At 37.7% G+C, this 24200-nt stretch overlaps 1 protein-coding gene across 1 annotated transcript in view; it reads right to left on the bottom strand.

Moving 5' to 3' along the window:
- Positions 1-6519: 6519 nt before the first annotated feature.
- SLC9C1 (solute carrier family 9 member C1) overlaps positions 6520-24200 on the bottom strand; it is a 96229-nt gene continuing 78548 nt past the window's right edge. The window contains exons 19-23 of the mRNA XM_039477172.2: positions 19622-19747; positions 17714-17812; positions 16401-16565; positions 7082-7213; positions 6520-6954 (exon numbers count right to left, since the gene is read on the bottom strand). Coding sequence (XP_039333106.2) covers positions 6754-6954; positions 7082-7213; positions 16401-16565; positions 17714-17812; positions 19622-19747 — 723 coding nt within the window. The 3' untranslated portion in view covers positions 6520-6753. The remainder of the gene's footprint in view (positions 6955-7081; positions 7214-16400; positions 16566-17713; positions 17813-19621; positions 19748-24200) is intronic.

The following is a 24200-nucleotide window of genomic DNA, read 5'->3' as shown; positions in this document are numbered from 1 at the left end:
ACAACTATTCTTTCTTTCTTACTATCTTCCATTGTGGTATTTTTTCCTGGTTGTATATTTTAAGTAAGTTATTTAAAACCAATACCAACTTTTGGGGAAAAAAAAAAAAAAAGAAACAAACACACAAAAACATCTGTATACATTAATTCCCTTCTTACCCGATATTTTGATTTTTAATGTCACAATATGCTTTTTTATATTACTTATCTCTTTAAAATTGTTGTAGTTAGTATTATTTTAAATATTTTGTCTTTTAGTCTTCTTAGTAGGGATATAAGTGATTCACATACCATGATTACCATATTAGTATAACCATCACATTGATATCATTTTCTTTCCATTTGAAGAATTCCCTTTAGCATTTCCTATAGAACAAGTCTGGTAGTGACAAATCTCCTCAACTTTTTTTGTTTGTTTGTTTGAGAAAGTCATTATTTATCCTTTCTTTCTGAAATCTAGCATTGAATATATCTTTCTACTCCTCCTGGCCTGTAAGGTTTCTGTTGAGAAGTCTGCTACCAGGCCTATTGGATGTTCCTTACATATTATTTCCTTCTTTTTTCTCTTATTGCTTTTGCTCAAAAATCCCTTTTCCTTTATCATTGACTTTTGAGTATGTAATTATGTCTTGGTGTATTCTTATTTGAGTTAAATCTGATTGAGGACTTTTAATCTTTTTGTGTCTAGATATTTATCTCCTTGTCCAGGATTGTAAACTTTTCCGTTATTACTTATTAAAACAAGTTTTATACATTTTTTTCTTTCTCAGTTCCCTTTTTAACTTCAATAACCCAAATAGCTGCTCTGTTGATACTGTCACCTACATATTGTAAGACTTCTTTATTCATTTTTATTCTTTTCCTCCTCTCACTGTATTTTCAACTAGATTGTCTTTGAGTTCAGATTCCTTCTTCCGTTTGATCAATTCTGCTGTTGATGCGATTTCATTTTTTAAATTTCATTAATTACATTTATTTTTCAGCCTTAGGATTTGTTTGATTTTTTACAATTTTGATGTCTGTTAAATTTCATGGATAAATTTCTGAATTCATTCTGTGTTTTCTTGAAGTTCAGAAACTTGAAACATTTTTTAAAAAATTCTTTGAGAGATCACGTCTCTCACTTTAGAGTTGGTCTCTGACACCTTATTTTGTGCATTTGGTGAGGTCATATTTCTCTAAATATTCTTGATAATTGTGAACATGTGCATTGAGGGATTATTTATGTTAGTCTCCACAGGTTGCCTTTGCCTGTCCCTGTCTGTCTCTGGAGAGCCTTCCATGGATTCTGGCAGACCTGTTTAGTTACCTGAATCTGTGACCACTGCAGCCCTCTCAGCACTAGAGGATGCTCTAAGTCCAGGCTTAACATGATTCCCAAAAGGACTTCAAAGTTGATGTGGTTTTAAGGCCCAAATGGACCTGGGGAAGACCTCAGGAAGGTCCTGAGGTTGTGAGGGAGTGCTGGTCTGGAATCTGAGTCCAGAAGACTGTCCCAATGGACTAGATGGGTGTGAGTCCCTGCCCATCTCTACATGGGTATGTTGGGTCCCCGACTGCAGTGAGAGGGGTTGAAGTTGAGGCTGGGCCACCTTGGGATCTGCCAGAGAAAAGAGGCTTACGGGCCTGTATTGTTGGCCTAGATGGGCATACATCACCCAGCAGGTCCCTGCGTAAGCAGTTCCTTGATCGTAGCTGGAGAAGCCAGAGCTGAGAGTGTCCCCTCAGGATCTGCTGTGGGACAGGCAGAAGAGCTCAGTCTTGCTTCAGAGGAGTGCATATTACCCAGCAAAGATAGGATAGCTCCCTGATGCAGCAGGAAGGGACAAAGTTGAGACAGAGCCCTCTGAGGATCTGCTGTGAGATGGAGGCTGGCATGCCTGTCACATCAGCTTAGATAGGTCTGTATCTCCTAGTATGTCCCTGCACAGATGGGATAGTTCCCTGACTGCAGCAGGAAGGCCTGGAGCTAAGATTGGGTTGATTTGGGATCTGCTGTGGGACAGAGGCTAGAGAGTCTTAATGCTTCAGAGGGGCATGCCTTGCAGGTCTCAGCACAGATGGGATAGTTTACTGATTGCACTAGGAGGAGCCAGACCTGAGACTTGGTGCCATCAGGATCTGCTGTGAGTTGGAGGTTGACAATCCTGTCAGGGAGGCTCAGACTCCCAGGCTGTGTGATATGGGTGATTCTCCCTCTGGATCATTGTGTGAGCAGCTCTGAGCTGGGATCTCAGCTGAGAGTGGCTGAAGCCAAGCCACAGGGAAACATTCAGGTTTGCCACTGAGATAGATGTCAGCAGGAAGATGAGTTTCTCTGCCAAGTCACTAGTATGCATGATACCTCTTGGATCCCTTGGCAGATGGTTTTGGTTGCAGGCTCAAGACCAAATGAAGAAGGAGACAAACCCCTTGTAGGACAGGACAATTTCAGGACTTGAATGTGGGAGCAAGCTTGTAGTATCAGCTACCTAGAGTCAATCTGCATTCTTAGAATGATGCTCCTAGGTCGTGAGCTACATGAAGAATTCACAAACTCCTACCTAAATTTTGAGGCTCCTGCAGAGGGGCTTTGGAACATGTATAGGTGTAGAATTTTTTGTTATTTTTGTGGAATATATGAATAGATTACCTTCTATTCCATTGTCTTGGTTATGCCACTCTGTATATGCTTAATCTTAAGGTTAGTGGAGACCCATACAATGACAGTATTTGTGTCTACATAGATGCAAAATTATATGATTATACATAATAAAGATTAAATTCATTTAAACTAGTGATATAATGTTATATTCCGGGTATTTTTACTTGACATATATCACTAGTTTTTCTTTAACTTTTTGTTTAGATTTGCGGGTACATGTGAAGGGTTTGTTACATAGGTAAACACATTCTCACAGAAGTTTTTGTATATATTACTTCATCACCCCAGTATTCAGCCTAGTACCTAATAGTTTTTCTGCTCCTCTCCTTCTCCCATCCTCCCCGCTCAAGTAGACCCCAGTGTCTGCTATTTACTCCCTTGTATCACTGGTTTTTCAAAAATTATGATATGGAAAGTCAAATTTTTAATGCTTATATAACAGTCAATCATGTTGACATTATATTGATTTAATTAACCATTCATTTATCTTTATACATTTTGATTATTTCTTTTTTTTCTTTTCTTTTCTTTTTTTTTTTTGAGACTGAGTTTCGCTCTTGTTGCCCAGGCTGGAGTACAATGGCGCGATCTCGGCTCACCGCAACCTCCGCCTCCTGGGTTCAGGCAATTCTCCTGCCTCAACCTCCTGAGTAGCTGAGATTACAGGCACGCACCACCATGCCTAGCTAATTTTTTGTATTTTTACTAGAGACGGGGTTTCACCATGTTGACCAGGATGGTCTCGATCTCTTGACCTCGTGATCCACCCGCCTTGGCCTCCCAAAGTGCTGGGATTACAGGCTGGAGCCACTGTGCCCGGCCTACATTTTGATTATTTCTTATGTTTTATTTTAATAAATAATGCTCAATTATAATTTTCTTTTTTTGCTTTATATCTTTAGGATAAACATTTAGACATATTTATCTAAATATTTAGATATATTATTTAATCAAAGGATATAAACACTTTTATGGCTTTTGAAATCTGATAAATTTACTTTCTCAGTTTACACTGCTATTAATAAATAAGAATATATATCAGATTCACTACATTTCTTTTGGTTGAGAGGTATTATATCTTACAAAATTTCACAAATTAAATCTACCAAATATATAATTTGTTTCTGTAAATATTACCAACATTAAACATTTTCCACATTGTATTTTCAATGCAAGTTTTCATCTGTCAATTGTCTTTGGTTTATCTCTTGATTGGTGATATTTTTATAGACTCAAGATTTTAAAATTAATTTCTGTATTTCTAAATTTTGAACAGTATTTCTCCTTTAGTGAATTAATCGATTAAATTCTATTATTACTTATTCAATAATTCTTTACTATTCAATTTTAAAATTTATCTTAAATGTATTTATCAAATTTTAATCAAGGGCTTAATAGTAGTGATTAAATAATCGTATGTTGTGACTAAAGTTTTATCTATTAAAATTTGTATGAAAAATAGGCTTTATATCAAAGTTACTTATCTAGTTTAAGTGATTTATGTTTGTTGGTCAGACACTACAATGCTGTTTTTATTATTACTGCTATATAACATATCTTAATTTTGGGGAAGAGCTAGTAATTTCCTCATTAATCTTTTTTTAATATTGTTTTGATAATTATGCAGTTTTCTTATGGATGAAATACATAATAATAATTTAAAAGTATAACTTCAGTATTGTGTGTCTGACCTCATACATTGAATAGCAAATATGAAAGGATTCCTCAATATATTAGGCAGAATGCAAAAAACAGTTTCCAAATACACATATGGCTATTTCATAAAGGGAAAGTAAGTTTTCACAATTGCTCAAAGAAATCTAACTCACGTAATTCTGGTAGAAGAGAAGTTTTATGTTTAGGAATAAACTTTGTAGTAGTCCAACTGCTTGGTTTCATATTAATTGAACTTTGAATAATCATGACTTTTGTGAAATCTTCTGTACCTTGTATCTGAAAGTTGACAGAATGCAGATTAATTTCTGAGCAAATATTTTACAATTAAAAATTTCTCTAGTAAGCTAAATTTCTGGCTTTCTCTATCTGGGGGAAATGGGAAATATTAAAAATCAACAAAAATATGATTGGTATCTTAAAATACCTGGATATGTTGGTTTTGTGAGTCAATATTCCATATACATTCATTGCATTTTAAATATTTCTATTCCATATGGAATAAAATAATTAAGAATGAATCACCAGGCTGGGCGTGATGGCTCATGGCTATAATCCCAGCACTTTAGGAGGCTGAGGCAGGTGGATCACGAGGTCAAGAGATTGAGACTATCCTGGCCAACATGGTGAAACCGTCTCTACTAAAAATACAAAAATTAGCTGAGTATGGTGGTGCGTGCCTGTAGTCCCAGCTACTCAGGAGGCTGAGGCAGGAGAATCACCTGAACCCGGGAGGTGGAGGTTGCAGTGAGCTGTGATTGTGTCATTGCACTCCAGCCTGGCAACAGAGTGAGACTCCATGAAAGAAAGATAAAGGTAAGGAGGGAAGGATGGAAGGAGGGAGGGAGGGAAGAAGGAAGGAAGGGAGGAAGAGAGGGAGGGAAGGAAGAAAGGGAAGGAAGGGAAGGGAAGGAAGGGAAGAGAAGGAAGGGAAGGGAAGGAAGGGAAGGAAAGGAAGGGAAGGGAAGGAAGGAAGGGAAGGGAAGGAAGGGAAGGGAAGGGAAGGAAGGGAAGAGAAGGAAGGGAAGGGCAGGAAGGGAAGGGAAGGAAGGGAAGGGAAGGAAGGGAAGGGAAGGAAGGAAGGGAAGGGAAGGGAAGGAAGGGAAGGGAAGGAAGGGAAGGGAAGGAAGGGAAGGCAGGAAGGAAATCACCAATGGTCCTTTAAAAATCAACCAGAGAATTTTTTTTTCTACATGGCAGAAAGTTTAATGAAAAGAGTGTTTGAAAATGTTCTTTTCATTAAACTTTCTTTCTGCCGTATAGAAATATTTCAAAATATTCTTCCACCTTGTGGTTGTTTTCAACATAATTTGAATCACGTTGGTACCCAAATCCACAACGAGTAGGGCTCTATGTCTAGGGAAGTAGAGAGTTTATCAGCCTTCAGGCTCTCGCTTGGCTGTCTAAATTCTCAACAAGCACTCACACCAAATCTGTTATGTGTTCAAGGATAGAGGCAGGGAGCAGCATAGTGGAGAATGTTTCACTTCCTGTCATTAAGCATTATGTCAGTGCTGACGATGTCCACTTAGAAAATTTTCTTGTGATAATTTTTCACCTTGGGAAAAATCTCCATTTCACTTTTTTCTTGTGTCCAAAATCTACCCTGTAAGTACTTTCATCCTAGCTGTAAAACATTTTATTAATATATTACTTGTTTCTTTCCACTTGGTTGAGAGATCTCTTGAGGATAGGTTGTATGTATCATTTTTCTTTATCATTTCAATATATAGCACTATTTCTGCCATATATTAGTTGCTTAAATATATCTAAGCATATTTTACATAACTGAGTCCTCTTTGAATTTACTTTTTGTAGCTGTATCTTTTGTGTCCCGATTCCTTTTGACATGTGCCTCTCTGATTCTCCCCCACACAATACACACACACACACACGCGCACACACACACACGCGCACACACACACACACACACACACACACACACACGAAGTCTTCTTTCCTTCTTCACATTGCTCAGGTTCCCATTTTGATTGGCAGGGACACTCAACAGTTTAAACACGAGAAGACAATCACTTTCAAAGTAGCTGTGGAAACACTACTAATAATTCAGCATCAGTCTGGCAGGACCTTTCTAGAGCATTGCTGATACAGTTTTTCTGCAACATGTGAGTAAAACAAATGCACCATCTTTTGCAGTGAATAACTGTACCAACATCTAATTGTAGCCAAAATGTCCAGCTTGGCCTTGTTCATAGGCTTTGGATGGGAATAGTTTGTGATTGGGCTAGCAAGTGCCAAAGCAATCAGTGAACTTGGTGTGTGTGTGTGTATGTGGGTGCAAGTGTGCATGTGAGTGTTTATGGAGTGGTGGGAGAAGGAAGAAGATTGGAAGGTGAAAAGCTTAAGATCATCATGACAGCTTTTCTAATGTTAATATATTGTTGGACATATGGCACATTGACCTGAAGACAAGAATCAATATTTCTTTACCTGATGGCATGTGGTAGGAATTAAGAAAGGTGCCCTATAAATTTTTCTTAACTGACAATCTTCTACAGCTCCATGTATGAGGATAACATAGATTAAATTTTCATCACAGATATCAGTTTTGGTGCTCTTTGGTATATCTTCTAAATAAATATCAGAGAGTTTAAGTTGCATCTCGTAGTTCCAATCCTGTTTTAAAAAACAATTTCATAGTCTATTAGTTTATGAAGTTTAATATATATTCATAAATGGTCAATTATAATGTTTTAATGCCATTCCATGCAAAGAAAGACAAGTTTATACAAGCACTTCCTACCTCGTAAGACAAATGTTCTCTGATTTTTCTGGCTGTAATAATGAGTCCAATTTTTACCCACATTTTATGTTCAATGAGAGGAGAACATTGCTCAAAAGCATCATACAAGTGAGTTTTGGGAATAAAATATGTCTGGAAAAGAAGGATAAAATTTGGTATTTTGTGCGCTTATGGTTTAAGGAATAAGGTTTTTTTGTTTATGTACACCATTAAAGCTAATAATTTAATTAGGTAAGATTCACATAATAGCCTAGAAACTTAATAAACTGTGTCTATCAATGAAAATTGGTATGTCCTTTCCCTGTGTTCTTGTTGACTTTGTAAAAGATCAGTCGGCTGTAAAATGTGGCTTTATTTCTGGGTTTTAATATTCTGTTCCATTGATCTATGTATGTATTTTTAAACTAGTATCATGCTGTTTTGATTATTCTATCTTTATAGTATAATTTGAAGTTAGGTGATGTCATTCCCCCAGTTTTGTTCTTTTTGCTTAGGATGTTTGAGCTCTTTTTTGGTTCCATATGAATTTTAGGTTTTTTTTTTTTTTTTCTAATTCTGTGAATAATCATGGCATTTTGATAGATATTGCATTCAATCTATAGATTACTTTGGGCAGTGTGGTCATTTTAACAATATTAATTCTTAAGATGTTAGAATTAATATTCTAACATTTAAAGACTTAAATGTTAAGACCCCAAGCTATAAATATAGTGGAAGAAAACCTAGAGAAAACTCTTCTGGACATTGGTGTAGGCAAAGAATTCATGACTAAAACCTCAAAAGCACAGACAGCAAGAACAAAAATAGACAAATGTAGTATAATTGAACTAAATAACTTCTGTACCACAAAAATAATCAAGTGAACAGGAAATTTGCTCACTGGGAGAAACAAAAAACCTGCAGAATGTGAGAAAATATTTGCAAACTATGCATCTGACAATGGCCTAATGTCCAGAATTTACAAGAAACTCAAATAGCCTTTCTGACTAGTGTAAGATGATATCTCATTGTAGTTTTAATGTGCATTTTTCTGATGATTAATGATTTTGAACATTTTTTATATGCCTGTTGGCTATTTTTATGGTCTTCTTTTGAGAAACGTCTATTCAGATCCTTTGCTTATTTTTAATTGCATTATTTATTTTCTTGCTGTTGAGTTCTTTACATATTTTAGATACAAACCCATTATCAGATGTTTGATTTACACTTTTTTTTATAAAATAAAAAATTACTAAAAATTATTTGCATTTTATAGATAAATATATGCCTTCATAAATATGCTATTTGAGGGGAGCAAACTTTTTAGGCAAAAATAAAATGCTTATGCTAAAAATGAACAGACATTTGTTACTAAAAACAGCTATGAACAGTCAAAACAAGTTTTCTGTACATTGGATTTTATTTCTCTTGGGTAAGTATCTGCAAGTGGGATAGTTGTGTAATATAGGACATACTATATTTAACTTTTGTAAGCAACTGACAAACTGTTTCAGACCAAAACCACTGTTCAAATTAAAATAACTGTTTCAGAAGTTGTTTCAACATTTTACTCTCTCATCAGCCATGTATGAAAATTTCAGTTAGGTGCAGTGGCTCACGCCTGTAATCCCAGCACTTTGGGTGGCTGAGGTGGGTGGATCACTTGAGGTAGGAGTTCGAGACCAGCCTGGCCAACATGGTAAAACCTTGTCTCTACTAAAAACACAACAATTAGCTGGGCATGGTAGTGTGCACCTGTAAACCTAGCTACTTGGGAGGCTGAGGCAGGAGAATCACTTGAATCCTGCAGAAGTTACTGTGAGCTGAAATCATGCCACTGCACTCCAGCCTGGGCAACAGAGTGAGCCTGTCTCTAAAAGAAAGAAAGAAAAAAGAGAAAATTTCAGTTGCTCCATTTCCTTGCCAATACTTGGGATTCATTGTTTTTATTTTTAGGCAATGTGGTAGGTGTGTATTGACATACCACTGTTGGTTTAACTTGCATGTTTCTAGTGGTTTCTAATGATGGTGAACATCTTCATGTGTTTATTGGCCATTTGTATATTCTTTGTAAAGTGTCTGTTCACATTCTTCGCCCAGTTTTTAATTCAGTAGTTTGTCTTCTTTTTTTTTTTTTTTTTTTTTTTTTTTTTTTTTTTTTTTTGAGACGGAGTTTCGCTCTTGTTACCCAGGCTGGAGTGCAATGGCACGATCTCGGCTCACTGCAACCTCTACCTCCTGGGTTCAGGCAATTCTCCTGCCTCAGCCTCCCGAGTAGCTGGGACTACAGGCACGCGCCACCATGCCCAGCTAATTTTTGTATTTTAGTAGAGACAGGGTTTCACTATGTTGACCAGGATGGCCTCGATCTCTTGACCTCGTGATCCACCCGCCTCGGCCTCCCAAAGTGTTGGGATTACAGGCGTGAGCCACTGCGCCCGGCCAGTAGTTTGTCTTCTTACTTTTGAGTTGTATGAGTTTTTTATATATACTTTTACCAAGTCCTTCTGTTGGGGAACTTTTGAAAAGTCCCTCAGCCTGTTGCTCATATTTTTCCCTGAGCCTGTTGTTCATATTTTTTTTTTTGTGATGTCTTTTAAAGAGCAGATGATTTTTAATTTTGGTGACATCCAATTTATCAATATTTCCTTTTATGGTTAGTACTTTAAAAAATGCTGGCTAAGAAATCTTTGCCTACCTTAAGATCTCCTATGTTTTCTTCTGTAATTTATACAGTTCTGCCTTTCATTTTAAGTGTATGATAATGCCACATTATGTTTTGGGCCTAGTACATGGGGATCAAGGTTCATTGATTCTACACGAATATTCAGTATTCATGGAAAAATTACAATATTTTCAATGAATAACCCTGAAATCTTCAGGTTTATTTTCAGGGTTAGTCGTTGAAAATACTGTAATTTTTCCACTGAGATAATTCGATCCTTTGTCAAAAATCAATTGACTATGTATGTGTGGATTTCTTTATAGATTCTCTTTTCTGTTGCATTGATCTCTACATCTTAACCTAAAGCCAACACCATGTGGCCTTAATTACATTGGATATATGCCTTTAAATCAGGTAGTGTAAATAGTCTAACATTCTTTTTTATATCTGTTTTGTCAATTGTAGGTCCTCTGCATTTTTATTTTTATTATTTATTTATTTTTTTTTTGAGACGGAGTTTCGCTCTTGTTACCCAGGCTGGAGTGCAATGGCGCGATCTCGGCTCACCGCAACCTCCGCCTCCTGGGTTCAGGCAATTCTCCTGCCTCAGCCTCCTGAGTAGCTGGGACTACAGGCACGCGCCACCATGCCCAGCTAATTTTTTTTTTGTATTTTTAGTAGGGACGGGGTTTCACCACGTGGACCAGGATGGTCTCGATCTCTTGACCTCGTGATCCACCCACCTCGGCCTCCGAAAGTGCTGGGATTACAGGCTTGAGCCACCGCGCCTGGCCTTCCTCTGCATTTTTATATAAATTTTACAAAAAAAGTCTAAGATTTTGATTGAGATTGTATTAAATCTATAGATCAATTTGGGAAGAATGGATATCTTAATAATATTACAGCCTCTAATCCACAAATATGGTATTTGGTTTATTTAATCTTTTTCTCAGTTATCTAGGAAATAGTGTATAGTTTTTATCGTAGAGTTAGTCCACATATTTCATTAACTTTATGCCTAGCCCTTTCATATTATTTTGTAAAAATAATGAAATTTTTTGTTTACAATTGCTTGTTACTAATATATGAAAACATAATTAATTTTTGGAATTTGGACTTGTATCTTGCCACCTTACCAAATTCATTATAAATTCCTTTTGGTAGAATCCTTTTGGTTGTTTTCCTTTTGATAGAATCTTGAAAATGTAGCTATCATGTCATCCTGCAGAGACAATTTTAGTGCTTTCTTTGTAATTTTTATGTCCGTTTCTTTCTTTTTCTAGCCCCATTGTACTAGCTAACAACTCCAACATAATACTAAACAGAAGTGGTGAGAGTGGACATTCCTGTTTTGCTCTCAGTCTTATAATCTTAGTTTTTCACCACTAGATGTGATGATAGCTGTAAATTTATAATAAATGCCCTTTATTGAGTTCAGGAGGTTGCATTCTATTCTGAGTTTTTGGAGATTTTTAATGTAACATTCTTTTTGTTCTGTATCTACTTGAATATCTTATACAAATTTTCTGCTTTTTTCTTATAATGTGTTGAATCACAATGGTTGATTTTCAAATGTCAAATCAATCTTATATTCCTAAAATAAAGCCTATTTATATAGTCTTGATGTCTAATATTTTTAATATATTTCTGGATTTAACTTGCTATCTTAATGATTTTTTGTATCCATGTTAATGTGGGATATTGGTCTGTAATTTTCTTTTGCTGAAATGCTTTTTCGAGATTTAGTATTTGTTTACATTGGCCCCATAAAATGCACTGAAAAGCATTTTTTCCTCCTCTGTTTGTGTAAGATTCATATTATTTCTTCCTGAAACATTTGATAAAACTAATCAGTAAAACCATCTGGCATGGAGTTGTTTTTGTGGGAAGGATACAAATTCCAAAATCTTAATATGTATAGTACTACTAAAAAAATCTAGTCCTTAAGTAAATTTTGACATGTTTGTGCTTTTTAAAAATGTTTTTCATTTAGGTTTGGGGATACGGGTGCAGGTTTATTATATGTAAATTACATTTCACAGATATCTGGTGTATGGATTATTTCATCATCCAGGTAATAAGCATAATAGTACATAATATGTAGTTTTATGATCCTCACCCTCCTCCTATACTCCATTCTCAAGTAGACTGTGTCTCTTGCTACTTTTTTTTTGTGTCCATATGTACTAAAAGTTTAGCTCCCATTTGTCAGTGAGAACATTCAGTATTTGCTTTTCTGTTCCTGTGTTTGTTTGCTAAGGATAATGGTCTCTACCTCCATCTGTGTTGCTGTAAAGGACATGATCTTATTTTTTTACGGTTGCATATTATCCCATGGTGTTTATCTAGTCTACTGTTTTTCTTTATCTAGTCTACTGTTGATGGGCATTTAGGTTGATTCTATGTGTTTGCTATTGTGAATAGTGCTGGAAAGAACATACACATACCTGTGTTTTTATAGTAGAATGATTTATATACCTTTCTGTATATACTCAATAATTAGATTTCTAGACTGAAAGGTAATTCCGTTTTAAGTTCTTTTAGAAACTGCCAACAATCTTTCCTCAATGGATGAACTAATTTATATTTCCATCAGCAGTGTATAAGCATTCTCTGTTCTCCACAACCTCACTAGCATCTGTTATTTTGGGCTTTTTAATGATAGCCATTCTGACTGGTGTGAGAAGGTATCTCACTGCGGTTTTGATTTGTATTTCAAATATAAATGGTTAGTAATCATTAGCATTTTTTCATATGCTGATGGCCACATGTATGTCTTTTGAAAAGTGTCTGTTCATATGGTTTGCCCACTTCTTAATGGGGTTGTTTTTTGCTTGTTATGTTTCTTAGAGATTCTGGCTTATAAACCTTTGTCAGATGTGTAGTTTGCAAGCATTTTCTTCCATTCTATAAGTTGTTGCCCCTAGGAGGCTCTACCTCCATGAAATGTGGAGCTGCTGTCACTGGTAGTGTTCAGCTGGAGGGGTGAGTTGTGTATACTCTTTTCATGACCTTGGGGTTTTGCTTGGTGGGAATCGGGGTCAAAAGCTCACAGGGAGGAGAGATTGGTCTTTCCTCTGTCTGGTAGCTGTGGCATGCGTAAGCTTAGGTGTAGCCCTCAGGCTCTTTTTTTCTTCCCCAGATGAAGGGAAGGGATACAACTGTTACTGTGGCAGTGGCGGGGCCAAGAGCAGGGGGGTGCTGTCGTATGCCTCTAGGAGCTGCTCCCTGGGGAAACTCTGGGCCACTACCAGTAGGTATGCTCAGTTGTGAGTGGAGCAACTGTTCTACTTTCATGAGCCCAGGACCCTGCCTGGTGAAGAGTAGGGGTGGTGGTTCCTAGGGAAGAGGGTGTTAACTCCTCTTCATATGGTGGCTGTGCTGGAGGTGCCAGCATAATGACTAGGTCCTTTGTTTCTTTCCAGTCTCAGGGCTGTTAAGGGCTGAGCCACTGAACCTGTAGTGGTGGAGGGGTTGTGAGCTGACTCTGTGATTTCCTCCTTGAAGAAATGCTGGGCTGTCTTTGATTGCGAAGAGTCCCAGGTCAGTGGCCCTGCCCAGTGAGGAACAGTGAGGATCAGGATCTGCATAGAGAACAGTCTGGCCACTTTTCTGTGAGGTGGTTGCCCTTTGCTGGGGTACAGACCAGCCTCTGGCTCCACAGACTCTCTGGATCCTGCAGACAGCAAGGGCAAGGGCTGCAAGACAGCAAGGATGGCAACCCCCCTCCCACTGGGAGCTCTGTTTAGGGAGTTGCAGAGCTGCAACTGGCTCTGTGGCCTTGACAGTGGGTGCCTGGAGGCCCAGGCCTGGAGGACCTGCCTGGTGAGGAGATACGGAAACAAGCCCCCAAGTAACAGTCTAGCCACTTTTCCGTATGGCTGTTGCGATATCCTGGGGGTCCGCTCCAGTCCCTAGTCACCTTGGATTTTCTAGTGCCTGAAGGTAACAACAGTGAGTGGAGGATGGGAAACAGCAAAAATGGGAGCCCTGCCCCAGGGAGATACAAACCAACCTGAACACACCTGTAGGAGGTAGCTGGAGATCCTGGTCAGGTCTCACCCAGTGTAAAGGAATGGGATCCGAGATGCACTTAAAGTAACACTCTGACCCTGTTTTCATAGAGCAGCTGTGCTGTGCTAGGGGCCCATTCTAGCCTCCAGTTGCCTTGGATTCTTCAAAGTCCAAAGGCAAGAACAGCTAAGTCAACCAAATAGTAAAGATGACGATCTACCCTCCCTCTGGGAGGTCTGTACCAGGGAGGTTTGAAACTCAGTCGGCCAACACCAGCAGGGATGATTGGAGGACCCGGTTGGGAGATTCTAGTTGCCACTGATTCAGCCATACGGAAAAGTGGCCAGACTGTTACTTGGGGGCTTGTTTCCGTATTTCCTCACCAGGAGAACTGGGATTTAGGATCTCCATGAATAAGAAGTCTGGCTGCTTCTCCACAGAACTGCTGGGCTGTGCTGGGGGGCTGCTCTAGTCCCTAGTTGCCACCAATTCACTAGAGCCCTAAGGCAACAGTGGCTGAGGCTGTGAAACAGCAAAGATGGTGGCCCGCCTCACCTGCTGGGAGCTCTTCCTCAGGGAGATGCAATGCTGCTACCCATGGCTGGCTGGAGTTTCAAGCCAGTGGGTCTTACCCTGTGAGGTACCATGGAAGAGCCCCCTGGATTCAGTCCCTTTCCGAGGAGGTGTGGGGATCTAACCTCCTGCTCAGGGTTGCAGCTGCTTTTGCCGGGAGGCCTGGGTATTTAAGGCTCCTGGGGCTCCACATGTGACTGAGTGGCTGCTCTTCCAGACTCCACATAACTCTGCATGTCAGACCAAAGGCCCTAGTGGAGTGGGTCCATGAGGGGATCTCCTGACTGGAGGGTTGCAAAGATCCATGGGAGAAGCATGGGTTCCCGGGTTTGCCTATTCACCCACCACTTCCCTGGGCAGGGGAGGCTCCCCTGACTGTGTGTCGCTCCCAGGTGGGTAGTCATTCTGCCTTGCTTTTCTCTGTTCTCTGAGTTGTTTCCTTGATTAGTCCCAATGTGTGTACCTGGATGTTTCATTCGTAAGTGCTGTATTTACTTGCCCCTTCCATTCTTCTCTGTGAGTGGCACATACCAGCTGCTTCTAGTCAGGCATTTTGGCCACCTTTCACCAGAATCAATTTTTTTTTTTTTTTTTTTTTTTTGAGACAGAGTTTCACTCTTGTTACCCAGGCTGGAGTGCAATGGCGCGATCTCGGCTCACCGCAACCTCCGCCTCCTGGGCTCAGGCAATTCTCCTGCCTCAGCCTCCTGAGTAGCTGGGATTACAGGCACGCGCCACCATGCCCAGCTAATTTTTTGCACTTTTAGTAGAGACGGGGTTTCACCATGTTGACCAGGATGGTCTCGATCTCTCGACCTCGTGATCCACCCGCCTTGGCCTCCCAAAGTGCTGGGATTACAGGCTTGAGCCACCGCGCCCGACCCAGAATCAATTTTTAACAACTGGTTTAAAGTCTTTGACTAGCCGGCGCGGTGGCTCAAGCCTGTAAACCCAGCACTTTGGGAGGCCGAGGCGGGTGGATCACGAGGTCAAGAGATCGAGACCATCCTGGTCAACATGGTGAAACCTCGTCTCTACTAAAAATACAAAAAAATTAGCTGGGCATGGTGGTGCATGCCTGTAATCCCAGCTACTCAGGAGGCTGAGGCAGGAGAATTGCCTGAACCCAGGAGGCGGAGGTTGCGGTGAGCCAAGATCGCACCATTGCACTCTAGCCTGGGTAACAAGAGTGAAACTCCATCTCAAAAAAAAAAAAAAAAAAAAAAAAGTCTGACCAATCTATAGTCTGGGCAATCTCCATGATGGTTTTTACTCAGTGCTTTACTTCTCACCTTTTATACTATAGATCACAATTTCATGCTTGTTTGCTTTTTTATAATTTATGGTTGCTCGTGATAGCACTACAGAGAGTCTAGATAATTTTATCTTGCTCTGAAAATAGTTAATTTTTGTTATAGTAGGCAGTTCATTTACTATCTGATCACACTGAGCTTGCATAGGCTGGGTTTTGCGATCTGCTTGAGTGAATCAGTAGAAACCTTAGATATATGTAACTTGGTGGCTCCTAACCTCCAAACTCTGTCTCCACCATGGATGATGTCAGTGCTTGCTCCAAGGCTTAGAGTAAGAGCAAGCTTTCTTCTAGGTCATAATTCTTACTCCTAAGGTTTATTCTTTCTGGTCTCTCAGCTGAGTTCAAATTAAGTCTGTGGGAGCCCTTGGTACTGTGAGGATTTTGTTCTCAATCATGTGTAGAGAAACTTCCATGCACTTTGCCCAACTTTTATATTAATAGATTCTAGCTCTGTCTTTATCCCCTTTCTCATCTTTCAAATTATGGTACTGACAGTTAACATATGCCAGCCAATTTCATGAAAAGAGATTATATAACCAGTTTTTCTGGATAAATCCTCCTTTCTTTATGGTTGATTAACATTTATAAGCTGTTTTGCCAGGTCTTTATACTAGATGAGTATCATTCAGCAAGTTTTGTTCCTTTATTATTCCTAGTTTTTAAAAATAAATTGTCAACCAGACTGTAAACTTATACTAAATACTAAAATACCTTAAATCTGATATTAGATAGTTAACAAATACAAGAAAAGTCACAAGTGAAGTTTTTCTGACCTCCACTACAGTTTTGCAGGTGGCAGAATATTTCATAGGTTCATTAGTTAAGCAGCTTATCTCTCCTAATATTTCCCCACTGAGCGCATAGTCAATTATCAGATAATCTTTCTCCTCTGACTCCAACATTTCATCAATCCCCAAACCTGGCTTTGATCTTTCAAGCTGTTAAGGAGCAAAGAAAGAGAAAAATACATTTGTCAGTTAACTTGTATTACCAAAACTATCTAATTATGACTTTTTCCACTTTGGTTTTAACAATTCTAATACTTATTGTCTTGAATATTTTATTTCTTTTTAAGTAAAATTATTAAATTGGCAATGATTTAGGCACCAAGCATTCTTAAATACTCTGATCTTTCTGATTTCTCTTACTCAGTTAATCTATACCCATTTTAGAATGGCTAAATCTCTAACTTAGATCAGCATAAGATGAATAACAATTTATATTAAAATTGTCCATTGTGAAAGATAATTCTTTTGATAGGTTCCTATTATCTGTGAGAAAGTATGGCTTAAAAAATAATGGATAGTGTTATACATTGTGTCTGACCGTGAAAATTTATCATTAGATGGTAGTCACTGTTCTAAAAAAGAAACTATGCAGTCCTTAACACAGAAAGCTACAATTATCAATTTCATAAAGTTTTCTTTAAAAACTTATGATCACAAGTTCATTTATAAGTAACTGCCTGGCTGGGCATGGTGGCTCATGACTGTAATCCCAGCACTTAGGGAGGCTAAGGTGGGCAGATCACCTAAGGTGAGGAGTTCAAAACCAGCCTGGCTAACTTGGTGAAACTCCATTTTTTTTTTTTTTTTTGACACGGCGTTTTGCTCTTGTTACCCAGGCTGGAGTGCAATGGCGCGATCTCGGCTCACCACAACCTCCGCCTCCTGGGTTCAGGCAATTCTCCTGCCTCAGCCTCCTGAGTAGCTGGGATTACAGGCACGTGCCACCATGCCCACCTAATTTTTTGTATTTTTAGTAGAGACGGGGTTTCACCATGTTGACCAGGATGGTCTCGATCTCTTGACCTCGGGATCCGCCCGCCTCAGCCTCCCAAAGTGCTGGGATTACAGGCTTGAGCCACCGCGCCCGGCTCCATTTCTACTAAAAATACAAAAATTCGCTGTGTGTGTTGGTGAATGCCTGTAATCCCAGCTACTCAGGAGGCTGAGGTGGGAGAATCTCTTGAACCTGGGAGGCAGAGGTTGCAGTGAGCCAGGATCACGCCATTGCACTACAGTTTAGGCAACAAGAGAGAAACTCCGTATCAAATACAAACAAACAAAATGAGACTCTGCCTTACCTTTACCATGCCTGAAATAATGATATAGATTCCTTTGGGCTCATCACCTTCTTTAAATATATCATTTCCACAATCATATGTTACAACTTTGGCTTTTTCCTAAAAGATACCACCAAATACACAAGCTATAAGCAACATTTTAGGAGTGGTTGGGAATATTAAAATTTGCATTTTTATGTATGTATGTATGTATGTATGTATTTATTTTGAGATGGAGTCTCGCTCTGTCGCCCAGGATGGAGTGCAGTGGTGCTATCTCAGCTCACTGCAACTTTTGTCTCCTGGGTTCAAGCCATTCTCCTACCTCAGCATCTCAAGTAGCTGGGATTATAGGTGCCTGCCACCATGCCCAGCTAATTCTTGCATTTTTAGTAGAGATGGGATTTCACCATGTTGGCCAGGCTGGTCTTGAACCCCTGACTTCAGGTGATCTGCCCACTTTGGCCTCCCAAAGTGCTAGGATTACAGGCGTGAGCCACTGTGCCCAGCCTAAAATGTGCATTTCTTAAAAAAAGATTTTACATTTAAAAAATTACTATCATTTGATAATATCTGAAATATATTAGTGATAAGTTTGTAAGAGAAAATGGGAATTATGAATAGTAAAGAGGAAGCTGAATGTTTATGAATATATGTAATTTTAAATGGGATATTTATAAATGGATTAGAAAAGAAATAATCTAGGAATGAGAATGTAATTAGGGGATAAAAATATTTCATCTGGATGAAAGGTAATGGGAACAGGTGTTGACTAATGGCATGCATATGTCATACATACTCCTGCTCTAAACAGCTGATCAAGTAAATAAAATATTCATTTATTCAAAATGTTTTAATCAAGTAGAAAAATATAATTGGTCTTTTGACACCAAATAGATATTAAAAAAGAATATTGTTAGAACAAGTTAGATCCATTTATTTGTTCATTCCACAAGCACTTAACTGAGCATCCACTATGCATTATGCAAAGAGCTAGCTGCTGTTTATTCAAAAGATGGATTAGATAAAAAAAAAATACAGTAGGAGGGCCGGGCGCGGTGGCTCAAGCCTGTAATCCCAGCACTTTGGGAGGCCGAGGCGGGTGGATCACGAGGTCAAGAGATCGAGACCATCCTGGTCAACATGGTGAAACCCCGTCTCTACTAAAAATACTAAAAATTAGCTGGGCATGGTGGCACGTGCCTGTAATCCCAGCTACTCAGGAGGCTGAGGCAGGAGAATTGCCTGAACCCAGGAGGCGGAGGTTGTGGTGAGCCGAGATCGCGCCATTGCACTCCAGCCTGGGTAACAAGAGTGAAACTCCGCCTCAAAAACAAAACAAAACAAAACAAACAAACAAACAAAAAAAACAAAAAAACAGTAGGAGACAGACCTAAAGATAATTGTAATGTAATGTACTTAATGCTATAATGAAGGTATATATTGGATAAATTGGCGGCAATATTGGTCCTCTGAAATCAGGATAGTTCACAGGATAGTCTTCTGGTGGGGCATTTGGCAAGAAGCCTACTTCTCTGAGTACTCTGGTGGGGATGTTTCCAGAGAAGAAAAAAGCGGGAAAAGTTTGAAAAACAAAAGTGAAAAACAAGGGCATTTCAAAAAAAGTAAATAGCACCCACAGGTGAAAATGGAATTAGAAAAACATGTAATGTGCATTGGACACCATAAGTGGTTCAGTATAAATAGAGTATAGGGGGTATGTGACAGAAAACAGAATATGAAGGTGGAGAAGTAGGCAGGAGACAGACTGTAGAAAGGTTTTGCATATTATTCAAAGGATATTGATTTTATCCTATTGGCAATAAGGAACATTTTGAGAACATTAGAGAGTATCATGGTTAAATTCTTACTTTTAAAAAGACTATTTGTTACTACATTAAAAATATTAATAGGAAAGAAAAGTGTTACCTGAATGAAGTTTATGTGATCTTTGTTTTTATCAAGCCATGGAATATGATATAGGACTTCTTCAATGGTAAGAGGCCTGATAAAATATTGAGAATCAAGCACCTCTCTCTTTTTGGCCGTGATTAACTAAAACCATAAAATTACAGAAAAGGGATGAAGCAGTTGTTCCCAGAAGGTTTAAGAAAGATAGGTCTTTGTACTATTTCCTGTTCTTGATCATTTGAAATTTTTCTTTTTCCATGAAAACTTCCAACCTCTCTCTTCTTACATCATGATTCTATCTTTTTGTATCATCATTATTTTTCTTTCTTTCCAACTTTTATTTTAGGTTCAGGTGATACATGTGCAGTCTTGTTATATGGGTAAATTGCATGTCATGGGATTTGGTGTACAGATTATTTTGTTACCCAGGTAATAAGTATAGTATCTGTTAGGTAGTTTTCCATGTGATCATTATTCTGATGTCATAGATAAGCTTCTTAAAGTAAAACATTTTACTGAAGCATAGCAGATGTGGAAAAAGTGTACGAGTCATAAATGTTCACTAAAGAATATTTACAAAGTAAAAACATCTGTGTAACCAACACCCAGATTAATAAAACATTTGTTTCACCCTAGAATCCTCCTTTATGTTCTCCTCTAATCATACTTCTATCCAAAGATAACTACTATTCTTCTATTATCATAGTTTAGCTTTCTCTGGTTTTCAGCTTTACTGGCATGAAATGAAAGAATGTACTTATGTCTGATTTCATTTGCTCAACATTACGTTTCTGAGAGTCGTCTATGGTGTTGCAGAAAGCAAAAATTTCTTCACTTTATTTTCATTGTTGTATAGTATTAGGTTGCATGGATACCACAGCTTTATCTACTGTTGATTGCTTCAGTTGGGGTTTTCATGAGTAATGCTGCTACAGATATGGTGTACAAGTGTACATATTTCTGTTGAGTATATGGTTATCTAATCTGATTGCTGGATCATAAGGTATGCATATGTTCAATTTTAATAGGTATTGCTAAATAGTTTTTCACATTAATTTGCACTTCCAATGTTCCATTTGTTCCACACTGTTGTCTACAGTTGGTATTGCCAGTTTAAGAAAAATGGTATGCTAGTAGTTGTGTGTTGGTATTTCATTTTGGTTTTAATTTGTATCAAGCTTATGACAGTGATATTTAGCACCTTTTCTTATGCTTATCAGTCATTTAAATACCTTCTCCTGCACAGTCCACTTTCAAATCTTTTCTCATTAAAAAAAAATGAACTTACTGGCTTGTTCTCATTGATTTGTATATTCTGGATATGAGTTATTCATTGGAAATATTTATCTTGCTAATATCCTCCATTTTTTGTGGACTATCTTTTAATTTTCTTAAAATTTTTAATGAAGAAAAATTCTTAATTTTAATGTTGTTTAAATCCAATTTTGTATCCTATTTAAGAAATCTTTGCCTATGCCAATGTCATGAAAATTCTTCTATCACCTTCAAGAAGTTTATTGCTTTACCTTTAATAGCTATGTTGGAGATGGTTACATAAATTGTGGTATAGCCATGCAAGTGAACATTATATGTAAATAAATATGAATTACATTTATAGACTTGGGAATGTTGAACCAGCTTTCCATTCCTGGGATGAAGCCTACCTGATCGTGATGGACAAGCTTTTTGATATGCTGTTGCAATTGGTTTGCCAGTATTTTATTGAAGATTTTTGCATCTATGTTCATCATGGATATTGGCCTGAAGTTTTCTGTTTTTGTTGAGTCTCTGCTGGGTTTTGGTATCAGGATGATGTTGGTCTCATAAAATGATTTGGGAAGGATTCCCTCTTTTTGGATTGTTTGGAATAGTTTCAGAAGGAGTGGTACCAGCTCCTCTTTGTATGTATGGTAGAATTCGGCTGTGAACCCATCTGGACCTGGGCTTTTTTAGTTTGGTAGGCTATTAATTGCTGCCTCAACTTCAGCCCTTGTTATTGGTCTATTCAGGGTTTCAATTTCTTCCTGGTTTAGGGTTGGGAGGGTGCTGGTGTCCAGGACTTAATCAATTTCTTCCAGGTTTACGTGCACAGAGTTGTTTGTAGTAATCTCTGATGGTAGTTTGTATTTCTGTGGAATCTGTGGTGATATCCCCTTTATCGTTTTTTATTGCATCTATTTGATTATTCTCTTTTCTCTTTTATTAACCTGGCTAGTGGTCTATTTTGTTGATCTTTTCAAAAAACTAGCTCTTGGATTTATTAATTTTTTGAAGGTTTTTTTTTTTTTCTGTCTCTATCTCCTTCAATTTTGCTCTGATCTTAGTTATTTCTTGTCTTCTGCTAGCTTTTGAGTTTTTTTTAATCTTGCTCCTCTAGGTGTCAATTTTAGATCTTTCCTTGCTTCTCATATGGGCATTTTTTGCTATGAATTTTCCTCTAGACACTGCTTTAAATGTGTCCCAGACATTCTGGTACATAGTGTCTTCATTCTCATTGGTTTCAAAGAACATCTTTATTTCTGCCTTTATTTCATTGTTTTTCCAGTCAACATTCAAGAACCAGTTGTTCAGTTTCCATGAAGTTATGCAGTTCTAAGTTAGTTTCTTAATCCTGAGTTCTAATTTGATTGCACTGTGGTCTAAAAGACTGCTTGTTATGATTTCTGTTCTTTTGCATTTGCTGAGGAGTGATTTACTTCCAATTATGTGGTCAGTTTTAGAGTAGGTGTGATATGGTGCTGAGAAGAATGTATATTCTGCGGATTTGGGGTGGAGAGTTCTGTAAACGTCTATTAGGTTTGCTTCATCCAGATCTGAGTTTGAGTCCTGGATATCTTTATTAATTTTCTCATTGATCTGTCTAATATTGACAGTGGAGTGTTAAAGTCTCCCACTATTATTGTGTAGGAGTCTAAGTCTCTTCTTAAGTCATTAAGAACTTGCTTTATGTATCTGGATGCTCCTGTATTGGGTGCATATATATTTAGGATTGTTAGCTCTTGTTGTTGCATGGATCCTTTTACCATCATGCAATACCCTTCTCTGTCTCTTTTGATCTTTGTTGGTTTAAAGTCTATTTTATCAGAGACTAAAATTGCAACTCCTACTTTTTTTTGCTCTCCATTTGCTTGGTAAATCTTCCTCCATCCCTTTATTTTGAGTCTATGTGTATCCTTGCACATGAGATGGGTTTCCTGGATACAGCACACTGATGGGTTTTGACTTTTTATCCAATTTGCCAGTCTGTGTCTTTTGACTGGGGCATTTAGCCCATTTACATTTAAGGTTCTCACTGTAGTTTTGGTTTGCATTTCTCTAATGTAGAATGATGTCAAACCTATTATATTTTCACATGATATTGGCCATTTGGGTATCTTCTTTAGAGAAATTTCTATACAAATGTTTTGCCCATTTTTGAATCAGGTTGTTTAGTTTTATGAGTTCTCTATATATTATGGGTATTAATTTATATAAGATACATGGCTTGCAAATATTTCTCGCATTCTGTGGGTCATTGTTTTACTCTGTACTAGTGGTTTTTGATCCACAAATCTCTAAATTTTCATGAAGTGCACTTTGTTTATATTTTCTTTTGTTGTGTGTACTTTAAGCATAATTTCCAAAAAATCATTGTCAAATCCAGTATTTTGGAGTTTTAACCCTGTTTTCGTCTACAAGTTTGATAGTTTTAGATCTTACATAAAGGTCATGGATCTATTTTGAGGTATGTTTTGTATATGATATTAGTTAAGGGTCCAATTTTATTATTTTGCATGTAGAGATCCAATTTCTCAAAGAAAAAGCATATAGTTGGATCATGTTTTTTTGATCTGCAACTACTGCCTGCAGGCCAACTCCTGCTTAATACTTGCTTTTATAAATAGTACCTTTTTTTAGGGTGGGGAACTCAGCTATCTCTATTTATTTACATGTTGTCTGTAGTTGTTTTGGTATTACAATTGCAGAATTTATTAGTAGTAGTAGGAACCGTAAGGCTCACATAATCTAAAATATTTACTAAGTATTCCTTTATAGAAAATGATTATTAATCCCTACTCTACAGAAACACATATCCAGCAGGAATTTTTTACTTCTTGCCACATAGGTGTTATTTTGTTGGGTTCATAGATAAGAATTTAGAGCTTCTAATTGCAATTGTAAATATAATAATATTTTTCTAAATGTTTCCATTAGAGAAGAATGTTATATATTACTCTTATTTCTGGACACTCTAGTGAATTATTTTATGAATCCTACTGCTTTTAGGTTACCTCCCTAAGATTTTAAGTTAAACAATCAACGAATAGCAGTTTTCTCCTCTTTCAAAATTTTCATCTCTCAATTTTCTTTTTTTCTTGACTTGGATGAGACCTCCAGCATAGTCATTCAATGGTTGGAATGCCACTTGTCATTCTTCTTTTGTTCCTAACTTTAATAAGAATGCTCTTAATGTTTTGCTATCTAACACAAAGTTTGCTACAAATTTTTAATAGATACTATTTATCAGGTTAAGGAAGTTCCTACTCTTAGTAGTCTTCTGAGAGTTTTTTGAACATTCTGAATGAGGGTTAAATTTTATCAAATGGTTTTTATTCTT

This window comes from Saimiri boliviensis, chromosome 8 (assembly GCF_048565385.1).
Source record: "Saimiri boliviensis isolate mSaiBol1 chromosome 8, mSaiBol1.pri, whole genome shotgun sequence".
Classification (NCBI taxonomy): Eukaryota; Metazoa; Chordata; class Mammalia; order Primates; family Cebidae; genus Saimiri; species Saimiri boliviensis.
The sequence above is the reverse complement of the archived record's forward strand: the minus strand, read 5'-3'. Positions and strand labels throughout refer to the sequence as shown.